A 12,623-nucleotide genomic window follows, 5' to 3' on the forward strand; every position below is an offset into this window, starting at 1 on the left:
TGAAGCGTTTTTTCGACAGGTAATACCTATAGGAACAAATTATAACTATTCCCTGCGTAGGATCTGGCGGCCATTTTTATTTATAAACAATTAACTGTCAAAAAATGACATTTCCATATTTTTTTTTAAAATCAACGGAAAACAGTGAAACTTATGATTTTTTTAGTACAAATATCTTCGAGATTGTGGAAAAGCTTTAAAGTGACCTAATACAAAGTTTGATATACATTTATTGTTAATATAAATGCGAAAAAAGGTCGGAATTGCAAAAAAAAAATATTTTCTCAATAACTGTTGTAAAAATTAGTGTACAGCTTTGAAATTTTTGTCAAATGAGGGTTCTTTGGTGCTTAATATGTGATAAAAATTTCAAAGCGATTCATTCAATTGTTTAAATTTTATTCAAATTGTTTATCCCAGAGAGCATTTTTTTTGCAATAACATGTCAGAAAAAAATGACCTTAGAACCATTCCACAGCTGTCAACTGAAAGAGCATGAGTTACATTTTCAACATGGTTTAAAAAAGTGAATAAAAAATGCATTTATTAGTAATAAATAATTATGCAAAAGTATCGTAAATTTTTCTTTATAATCTTTTTGAATAACTTTTTCCAAAAAAATAACTTTTTTACCGTGTTTTAAGTGCACAACTACCAAGTAATGTTATCTATATCATAATTGATAAAATATTGTAATAAATATGTATAATTTCTCATATAACAAAATAAAAAGTTTATAAGGAAATATTTACGATACTTTTGCATAATTATTTAATACTAATATATGCATTTTTTATTCATATTTTTTAAACCAAGTTGAAAAAATAGCTCATGCTCTTTCATTTGACACCTGTGGAATGGTTCTAACGTCATTTTCTTCTGACTTATGTTATTGCAAAAAAATGCTCTCTTGGATAAACAATTTGAATAAAATTTAAATAATTGAATGAATCGCTTTAAAATTTTGACCACATATTAAGCACCAAAGAACCCTTATTTGACAAAAATTTCAAAGCTGTACACTAATTGCTACAATAGTTATTGCGAAAATAATTTTTTTTGCAATTCCGACCTTTTTTCGCAATTATATTAACACTAAATGAGTATATCAAACTTTGTAATACGTCATTTTAAATCTTTTTCCGTAATCTCGAAGATATTTGTACTAAAAAAAGTTTACCTGTTTTTCACTGATTTGAAAAAAAAAGTAAAAAATGCCGTTTTTGACACTTAATTGTTTATAAATAAAATTGGCCGCCAGATCCTACGCAGGAAATAGTTACAATTTGCTCTTATAGGTATTACCTGTCGAAAAAACGCTTCAGTACCCTGGCTGTTCAAGTGTCATGGAAAAAACCTTATTACCCTGGACTATGATAACGATCTAAAACGTTGCCGTAGGAATTGGAAGCATGAGGCACAGTGCCGGTTTATGCACTGGGCGCTTGGGGCGGGCGCCCAGGGGCACGGGCCCCGAAGGGGCCCGTATGGACCCGTTTCTTTTATTAATAAAAGAGAAAGTCCGCTAAATAATCTATTACATATTTTCGGAAATAGAGAAAAACACGACGAAAAACCTGCGATTTCGGAACGGTCTGATTTTAAGACTGACGGTTTTATAAAAACTGTGTTAACTTTTAAACCAAAAAATGATTTCTTAGAAAATTGTAAAAAAATGTATCAAGATGGAGACAAAGCTTATTATAGAAGATTAAATGAAAGCAACTTTTATCGAGGAAATCCCAATGGAGTCAAAGAAAAGAGAGATGGGCTATACGACGCAAGTGTTTATTGTTACCTGATTTTAGATGGACCCACTGGAAACATTTGGCTTAAATATCGCGAAGAAAGTAAATTTCATCTAAACTCTATGGTTAGATACATTAATAACAATATCATCCTTAATTGGAGTTATAGACGCTGGCTTGAAAGAGCAAGTAGAACGCAAAGCTGACCATTGGATAAACGTTCTAAGAAGAGTTGTTGTCACTACTAAATTACTTGCTTCTCAAAAGGACTAGTTTTCCGTTGATTCAATGAGGATTTAACAAGTTGCCATAGAGGAAATTACTTAAATTTTCTTGTATACATACTAGCCTAAATTTGACAACTTCTTAGCTGAGCATTTACAACGGAATGCGGAGAAATGAAATGGTTCAGTTAGCTATATCTATCACCAAATTTGCAATGAATTCTTGGAAGTGATGAAATCAATATCTACTTGTAGAAACTTTTGACGCTGTAAATGCTTTACTTAAAAACTGGTGATCCATCAAACCGAATTGTGATATGTAATAATATGTAGTATTATATGAGAGATTTTTAATGACTAGTCAAGAAAAAAAGTGATCTAATTTTTGTCGTATGTATTTTTTAGAAGATATTCTTTGTTTGTCATGTATTGTTTTGTGGAACTTTCTGTTTTTTTATGTTTTTAAATTAATATATTATTATTCTTAAAATATTTTTACGTTTGCTTTTCTTCTTGTTTGTTGTAAAAACATTTTGTATGGATTTTACAATAAACATTTTTGATGCATGTGTTCTCTTGTTAAAAGAACTGGTAACGAATAGCAATTAAGGGGGGCCCCTAAATATCCAGCGCCCAGGGCCCGAAGTTAGGTTAAACCGGCACTGATGAGGCACAAGAAACAGATGGCAAAGTATGAGGGAGATCTATGCACAGCAGTGGACAAGCGAAGATTGAATGATGATCGGACAGTGTATTGTACTGTACCCCTCCTACCTATCAAACAATTTAGATCTCGTGTATCACGATACATGAACCACCACTCAAACATTAATGCATGATACATGAACCACAAGAAGTGTTGTCTCACCTCTAAAGGACTTTCTTAAAAAAATATAGGTAACTCTTGCTGTAGGACTACGGCAAGATTCGCCTTTTAGTCGTTGTGGAATTTTCTGAACTATTTGGTACCCCAGGGAGTTAACTGCAGTAGCAGGAACGCTACTATGAAGAAATCAACAGCTGCCTGAAATTACAAGCCAACCACTCATTCAGCCTACATTCAACCAAGCATCTGAAGTCAACAACCACAGTAAATGAAGCCAACAATATAAGGCACAATAATTCCATAAGTATTTTTTTCATATTTTTGTAGTTTATGTAGAATTTGCTCTTTTTTAGTCCAGAAAGCCACTGCGCATCCGCTAGGAAAAATATTCTAATTCGGATTTTTTGCACAATCTAACTCAAAAAGGACTCCTTTTAACAAATTTATGTTAAATCTTTTAACAAAGAACCAAAAGGTGGTCAAAAATTTCTTAAACGTTTTTTTTTTGTTTTTTTCCTAAAATTATTTTTTTTGCACGGAAAAAAGTTTTTTTAGGTTTTTTGGATCATTCCAAACAGAAAAGGTCTTTAGTGACTTTTCTCTAAAAATGATAGTTTTTGACATATTATAAGCGATTAAAAATTGAAAAATTGCGAAATCGGCCATTTTTAACCCTCAAAAACTATGTGAAAAACTGAAAATTTGAATGTTGCCAAGGTAGGTAGATATTCTTTAAACATTGATTGATGAAACCCCGAAGAGTTTTTTGCAATACAATATTCAAAACTCCTTTGTTTTTTAATTGCTAATCAAGCGTGCGCGACACTATTTTCCACCGACAGTATGGTGCAAATGAAAGGAATAAATTCATTATTTCGTAAACCGGCAACTTTAAGGAAAAATCCCGAAACAGGTCGATTTTTATTTTTAAGTTATGATATTGTGGCATATATGGTATACTAGTGACGTCATCCGTCTGGGCGTGATGACGTAATCAATGATTTTTTTAAATGAGAATAGGGGTCGTGTGGCAGCTCATTTGAAAGATTCTTCAATTCTCTATTCACTAATGTAAATATTTACATAATTATTTATACAGCGTGTCCTTCTACTTCTTTTTTTGTCAAATAATTTATTTAATTTAATAAAAATTTTTTGGACACCCAATACTAGTTCACGAAAGGGATGTCAAAAAGAGATGGAGAAAGTACTTTGACAGCTTATTAAATGAAGAATTTGACAGACAGCCTGTAGAGTCAACGGAGACAGTAGCAGCAATGGTCACCAAAATAACCAACGAGGAAGTGGCTCAAGCGCTTCAAAAAATAAAGAAAGGAAAAGCGGTAGGACCAGATGATATTCCTGGGGAAGTATGGAGAGCATTGGGAGAGACACGAACAAGGTGGCTAGCAGGTCTATTTAATAGAATTATGGAAGTTGGACAAATGCCAGACGAATGGAGAAGCAGTATACTGGTACCTGTTTACAAAAACAAGGGAGATATACAACAATGTACAAACTACAGGGCTATAAAACTGCTTAGCCACACCATGAAAATATGGGAAAGAGTAATTGATAGACGGATACGTGAAGAAACCGAAATATCCGAGAATCAATTTGGCTTTATGCAGGGTAGATCAACAACAGATGCAATTTTCATTATAAGGCAGTTGATGGAAAAATACAGGAGTAAAGAAACAAACGCTCATATGGTATTCATTGATCTTGAGAAAGCATATGATAGAGTTCCTCGAGAGATTCTGTGGTGGGCACTCAATAAGAAAGGAGTCCCTGGTGAATATGTAAAGATTGTGAGGGATATGTATGAGGGAGTAACGACTAGTATTAGGACAGGTGTGGGAGAGACTGATAAATTTCATGTGAAAGTAGGATTGCATCAAGGTTCTGTGCTTAGTCCGTATTTATTCTCATTAGTTTTGGACCAGATAACAGCGAAAATACAGGGTAACATTCCATGGTGCTTAATGTATGCTGATGATGTCGTGTTAGTAGGAAATAGTGAAAGAGACTTAGAACAAAAACTGGAACAGTGGAGACAAGCTCTGGAGGAAAAAGGTTTAAAACTTAGTAGGACAAAAACAGAGTATTTGGAATGTTCATTTAAAGATGGAGCTACTACAAATAAAATGGTACCTTTGGATGGTGAAATGATTGTAAAAAGCAATAGTTTTAAGTACCTAGGATCGGTATGACAGAGTAATGGAGAAATAGATGGAGATGCATGCAGTAGAATTAGGGCTGGATGGATGAAGTGGAAAGAAGCGAGTGGTGTGTTGTGTGACAGAAAATTTCCAATGAAGCTGAAGGGAAAATTCTATAAAACAGCCATAAGACCAGCTATGATGTACGGAACTGAATGTTGGGCAGTGAAAAAGAAAGAGGAACAGCGAATGCATGTGGCGGAAATGAGAATGCTTAGATGGATGAGTGGAGTGACAAAGAAGGATAAAATTAGAAATGAGTATATTAGGGGAAGTCTAGGTGTGGCACCAATTGATGCCAAAATGAGAGAGCATAGGTTAAGATGGTTTGGTCATGTTCAACGTCGAGACGTTAACCACCCAATACGAAGAATAGCTGAAGTGCAGATTCCTGGAAGGAGTAGGAGAGGAAGACCAAAGAAGAGCTGGGGGGAGACGATAAGGCAGGACATGTTGGTAAAGGGGATTAACATTGATATGGCCCAAGATAGAATTGTGTGGAGAAATGCAATTAGGGAAGCCGACCCCGCATAGGGATAAGGCAAAGAGAATGATGATGAAAAATTTTTTGGACACCCTGTATAAATAATTATGTAAATGTTTATATTACTGAATAGAGAATTAAAGAATCTTTCAAATGAGCTACCACACGACCCCTATTCTCATTTAAAAAAATCATCGATTACGTCATCACGCCCATACGGATGACGTCACTAGTATACCATATATGCCACAATATCATAACTTAAAAATAAAAATCGACCTGTTTCGGGATTTTTCCTTAAAGTCGCCGGTTTAGGAAATAACGAATTTATTCCTTTCATTTGCACCATACTGTCGGTGGAAAATAGTGTCACGCACGCTTGATTAGCAACTAAAAAACAAAGGAGTTTTGAATATTGTATTGCAAAAACCTCTTCGGGATTTCATCAATCGATGTTTAAAGAATATCTACCTATCTTGGCAACATTTAAATTTTCAGTTTTTCACATAGTTTTTGAGAGTTAAAAATGGCCGATTTCGCAATTTTTCAATTTTTAATCGCTTATATGTCAAAAAGTATCATTTTTAGAGAAAAGTCACTAAAGACCTTTTTTGTTTGGAATGATCCAAAAAACCTAAAAAAACTTTTTTCCATGCAAAAAAAAATAATTTTAGGAAAAAACAAAAAAAAAACGTTTAAAAAATTTTTGACCACTTTTAGGTCCTGGCAACATGCAAATTTGTTAAAAGGAGTCCTTTTTGAGTAAGATTGTGCAAAAAATCCGAATTAGAATATTTTTCCTAGCGAATCCGCAGTGACTTTCTGGACTATTTCTATTAATACTAAAATTTCAATTCCTTTGTTGATTATTTATGTTTTAGTTGTCCTTGCCAAACTCATTTTTCAGTTTTGCAATTAAGATAAGACGCACCTACCCTCAAGAGGCTCCCAACGTTAGTTTGAGTTATTTGGTAACAAATTGGCGCCCACCCTTTCTGATCAGTGGCGGATCTATGGGGAGGAAAAAAGGGGACATTTTCCCCTAACAAGGCCTAAAATTAAAGAAAAAAATTGTTGAAACATAAAAATAGTTTGAGTTTATCTTTTTTAGTTGGTGTTTTATTTGAAGTTCCCCCCTATAAGGCAAATTTCCACTTCGAACACAAATTAATGTCTAGATTCGCCACGGGTTCTGATGGATAATATTTTTGCAGCTTGTCTCAACCACTTTCAGAGCAATAAATAAATTGTCATTTTGTAAAATTTCAACACACGTATCTTGGAAACGAAGTAATTGCGGACATACATTTATATAGCAAACTGTCATTATTTTTTCACGCAGAATTAGGTATTTCTTGAAGTTTGTCGCACTTGGTTACTAACACTTTTAGACCTGGATCCCGCGTAAGAAAAAAAAAGTTGATTAATAGCAAGCTGAAAATTTGTTAATAGCTTAACGGTGTCTAGTCGGACAAACATTGATGCACGGGAACACTGGAACAGGGGAAGTTTTAACGGTGGAGCATGATAAACGTGTCGTCCTGACAAGTTTATGATGGTGAAAAATAGCAAGTTGTTTTTAAGTTTATTCAATAGCCAACGTTATATAATATATGAAAAAATGTTTGTCCGACAAAAAGGTTGGGCATTTTAACGAGTCCGACACGTAGAACATGTCACATCACAGGAACTATGTTGGTGATGAATAGCAGTCTGATTTTTGCATAAGAGTTTAATGAAAGGTTAAAAAAGCAATTGGAAGTTTTGTCGGACAAGATGAATGGGAAATTTTCCTAGTCGGACATTCTAAACATGTAAGATATAGACAAAAATGTTGGTGATAAATAGCAAGCTAATTTTGATTTGTTTATGTACAAATTATATTTTGTAACGCAAAAAGTTATATGTCGGACAAAAAGTTTGGGCAAATCGAAGGAAATAAATAAAAAACATTTTTTCAGAATGACTTAGTAACATATTAATAAAGCTATTTTAGTTGTATATTATTATTTATATTCATATATTTTTATGTGCATATATTGTTATATTTCTATTTGATATGAAAATTAAAATTTGATAATTATAGACAAAATTCAATTTAATATAAAATATTTTCAATTTTCTCAACCACGGGCATATAAATTTAGAACAACCTGTATACAACAAATTGTTATATTTAATTTTAAGAAGTGATTAAATAAGACTCAAGTGAAATCGATAATAGGTAATTATGTTTGTTCGCGGAAGGATCGATCATTAGCCGATGCTAAATAAGAATAAGTGGAAATAGAGAATAGGTCATTAAAATTTGTATATAGTAGAAAGTAATTTTAGAATGGGAATTAACTATTTTCTTTGAAATCCATTAAGCATATTTAGAAAGTTTAAAAATTGGTTTTGAGGAATACTGCGAATGAGAGTTGGTGGTGGAATTTTGATTTGTGAATCTGGAAGGGATATTTAGAAAGTAGGGGAATGAATGACAAATAGAGATCAGAATGTTTTGAGCTGTCGAGAAGTGAAGTCGAGTAGTAGACGGTAGTGTACGGAGAGTGAAAAGCCGGTGTAGTTCCGTGAGTGTGGAGTGTCTATCGTAGAACGAGAGGTAGGCCAGGTTGAGAGTAAAAGAACCTCCTTGAGCCAAGAGTTCCCGGTAGCTGATTGCAGTTTCGAAAAAGGTAGAACACAGCATCACGACAAAAGCAGGAAACGAGAGCTATACGAGCTAGTTTCAGAGGAGAACATTACTGGAAGCCAGGACGAGGTTTTGATTGCAGCCAAGGATAGCAGGAAACGGGTCTTGTGTGAAGACATTCTCAGTGCACCAGAAAAAGGTCAGTCTCATTTGTTTGGACATGAATGTATGGGTTTTTCGTAGTAAATACCACATTTAAAATTGAAGAAACATAATCAATAATATCAGAAAAGCTTCATCAAGCTTAAATAGAATTGTTGCTAATAAATCATAATAGTTAAATGTTAATAAAAACTTTCAATTGGAAATCAAAAGGAAATAAGATTCCCATGTGTAAATGTTATGTTTAAGAATAATAAGATATAGCAAATATTAAGCAGTGATTGCCATTTAAATAAAATAAACAATATTTTGATTACAATTGTAACCCATATGTGTTATTATTTTACTCTTTTCTTTCCTATCCCGATTAGGAACCATTAAGAAATACTTAGAAGCCACGTATGTAAGTAATTAATTTTATAAAAAGCCCTGAGATTGAAAACATATTGATATGTGATCTGGTAAATTAATTAGATTATTAGTAATGCATTGATTAAATTAAATGACATATAAAAATATTATCTCATATCAATAATCAAGATCACAACAACTGTCGTCCAACGTGGAAAGCATTTTGAAAGTATTTCTAGTGGCAAATTTGAAGGATAGAAAGAGTAAAGCCGGTATTTGAAAATTTATATGCCTGTGGTAAAAAGTGAGATACTTACATTTGATAACATAAAATTTTAGATCTCTTTAGGTACAAATTTTACATAACTGATTTAATATTTTATTTTTACGATATTTACATTTGATATATTTATTGACAATTTATAATATTTGGGTGAGAAAAAGTCGTCTTGGTAACATACTAGTAAAATTTCATATTTGGCGGGGACAGTACTTCTTGAAAACAAATGTCTGTGACAAGAAGCCAAAGCAAAGACAACAAAAAACAAAAAGAACATTCAGACCAAGAAGATATCTTAGACACGACAATCATGGCATCAGAACAGCAAGAATTATCAGGAATAGATAAACTATTACAACTGATGCAACTCCAGTCACAAAAAATGGATGAAGCAAAAAGGACAATGGATAAAAATCAGGAAGAAACATCAAAGAAAATGGATGAATCACAAAAAAAAATGGATAAAGTGGATCAAAAAATAGAAGAAAACAACAGAAATATAGAGAGTATTAAGAAGGAAATGGTTAAAAAAATAGAAGAGATTGCAGAAAAGAGCGAGAAACAGGAGTTAGAGATTAAAGAAATCAAAATCAAAATAAAGGAGGTAACGAATTGCCAGAAAAAGGAAATAGAAAATTTGGAAAATAAGTTGGAAAATGCTATTCAAGTAGACAGAGAAGAAGTGGAAAAAAGAATCACAGAAATAAAAAAACAAGTCACCGAAAACAGGACGCAACAGAATGTCGGAGAAAGAAGAGAAATGGTTATACATAGCACAGATGACGTGAAGATAAGGTTTGGCGGGGACGTAAGAAGATTACACCCAGTGCCGTTCATAAATAGCCTGAAAAAGAAAATACAGCACATCGGAAATTTCGAAACAGCAAAAGAAACTATCAGAAACCATCTCAAATATGAAGCAAGCCTATGGTTCGATAGCAAAGAAGAAGAATTTGACAGTTGGCAACAATTTGAACAAAAGTTTTTGAATTATTTCTGGGGAAAAGTCCAACAATTGGAAATTAACAAGGAATTGCAAAATGGGAAATACAATGATAGGATGGGTATATCAGAAAGGACATATGCTTTGCAAATTTACAATAATGCAAAACATTTACAATATAATTACTCATCGGAACAATTAGTCGAACTGATTGCAAGACATTTCGAGGAAACGCTGGAAGACCATATCACATTGCAAAACTACAAAGACATAGATAGTTTATGCCAATTCCTACAAATAAGAGAATCACGTCTAAGAGAAAGAAAATCAAGAAAGTCGCGAGAAGATTACAGGCCCCGAGAAACACAAGATTACAGAGATAGAAATCAAAATAGGAGGGACTATACAAGACGAGATTTTAATCCCAGAAGGGAAAACGAAAATAGAGACAACGGAAGAGGAAATTATGAACAAAGAAATAGGCAATGGAATGAGGACAGAAATCGAGAATACCAGAATAGAAACACCACACGCTCAAATCAAGAAAACAGAAATAATGGTAGACAAAATGAACAGGGATATCGAGAAAACCGAAACAGATCCGACAGACCAAGAGAAAATAGAAGAGAGGTAAATAATACCCAGACAGAAGAATATGACGGAGAGAGAAATTATGACGAAAATATAAACAACAATGAGCAACCGGCGTCTTTTTCACGACGGCGCTCACTAAAAACAAAAAAACAAACAGGAATCTTTTGTCACCCCAAGGAGTTTATTAAATTGGCAGGAAACAACGAAAAGAAAAATGGAATTAATTTAAAATTTGTGGATGGATATATCAACGAGACACCAATTAAAATTATGATAGATACTGGATCGGAAATAACATTGGTCAACAGAAAACTAATAGAAGAAGTTAACTTAACAAATTTAATTTACAAAATACCTAGAGTAAATTTAGTGGGCGTAAACAAACGGACATTGGCAACTATAAATGAAGGCATACGAGTAATGGTACGACTGGGTAAGAATATGTATGCACTACAATGTGTAATAATGCCAAATATGTCACATGACATGATAGTAGGAGTTGACGAATTGACAGAAAAACATGTAGTGATAGATTTTAAAAATAATACGATGAAACTAACAGAAGAAAAAGAAAAGGAACAGGACAAGGAACAGGAGAAACAAAATACGGACGAATCAGGTAAAGAACAAACAGTGGAAATGAATTTGGCAACGAAACAAGGACAAAGAAGAAAAGGGAGAAAAAGTCAGAAAAGGATAAAAGAAAATGAAACCTGTGGCTCCTCAAAAGAAGAGTTGAGCCCAGAAGAAGAAAATTTGAGAGTATCAGAAACAAAGGAAACCTGGGATTCCTCAAAAGAAGAGACGAGCTCAGGGGAAGAAGAAATAAAGCAAAAAAATGAAAGTGAAAAGAATATGATTGAAACAGTGGTATTTGAAGAGGAGGTATATGCAAACGAGGATGCAGAATGCACGGTAAACATGTGTGAAGAATCTGAAAAAAAAGACAGAAAATTGATATGTGGAGAAGGGAAAAAAAAAGAATTGCGGTTGATGTTAAGAAACTACGAAAATTTGATCAATGAGGAAAACAGAGTGGCGAAAAAGTACGAACATTCATTTGAGGTGAAAAACTTGGGAAATTTTCGATCAAAGACTTACCCGATTCCATACAAGTATCGACAAGAGGTGAAAGAAGAAATAAATAAAATGTTGGAAGATCAAATCATCGAAAGATGTGATTCACCGTATGTTAACCCGATTGTGATAGTAAAGAAAAGCAATGGAGAATTGAGATTATGTTTAGATGCCAGGAATATCAACCAGCACACTGTATCACAATATGAATCACCTCTAAACATCGAGGCCATTTTTGGAAGAATCACCGGGTCACACATATTTTCGAAAATTGACTTAAAACACAGTTTTTGGTTGATACCGTTAGCTGAAAAGTGTAGAAACTACACCGCTTTTTCTATTGATGGTATTGTCTACCGGTTTAAGGTAGTGCCATTTGGATTGCAGAGTGCTTGTGCTGCACTCGTCCGAGCTCTACATACCATTTTGAATCGCCATGAAGATTTCATAGTTCATTATATCGATGATTTATTAATTTTTTCACAAGATACTCAGAGTCATCTGGAACACATAGAAATAATTCTGAAAGAATTGGACACAGCGGGATTGAAATTAAACATTGAAAAATGTCAATTTTTTCAAAAAGAAGTCATTTATTTGGGTTTTCAATTGGACACCAAAACAGTAAGATTAGCCGAAGACAGAGTCAAGCTCATAGATGAATACCCAAGACCAACGAATTTGAAAACATTGAGAGGTTTTCTTGGCACGATAAATTATTTTAAAAAGCTGATTCCCGATTTGAGCCAAAAGGAAATCCCTCTGATAAAATTGCTTAAAAAAGGAATAAAATGGAATTGGAAAGAAGAACAGGAGGAAGCTTTCGAAACATTAAAACGAGAATTCTCAAAAGGAACGAAAATATACCACCCCATTTACAATTTACCTTTTATACTCCGAACTGATGCGTCCATACAAAAATTTGCAGGAGTTCTGTCTCAAATACAAAACGACCAAGAAGTACCGATATGTTTTATATCTCGAGTGACTAAAACACATGAAAGAAAATATAGTGTTACAGAATTGGAGTTTGCCAGTGTACTATATTGCGTAAACAAATTGAGGTTTTACTTATTG

At 33.5% G+C, this 12,623-nt stretch overlaps 1 protein-coding gene across 1 annotated transcript in view; it reads right to left on the reverse strand.

The window, feature by feature from the left end:
- Positions 1-2,930: 2,930 nt before the first annotated feature.
- Positions 2,931-12,623, reverse strand: part of LOC126891692 (uncharacterized) — a 57,001-nt gene continuing 47,308 nt past the window's right edge. Inside the window, exon 3 of the mRNA XM_050660950.1 lies at positions 2,931-2,996. Coding sequence (XP_050516907.1) covers positions 2,931-2,996 — 66 coding nt within the window. The remainder of the gene's footprint in view (positions 2,997-12,623) is intronic.

Source organism: Diabrotica virgifera, chromosome 1 (assembly GCF_917563875.1).
Source record: "Diabrotica virgifera virgifera chromosome 1, PGI_DIABVI_V3a".
In the NCBI taxonomy this organism is placed as follows: Eukaryota; Metazoa; Arthropoda; class Insecta; order Coleoptera; family Chrysomelidae; genus Diabrotica; species Diabrotica virgifera.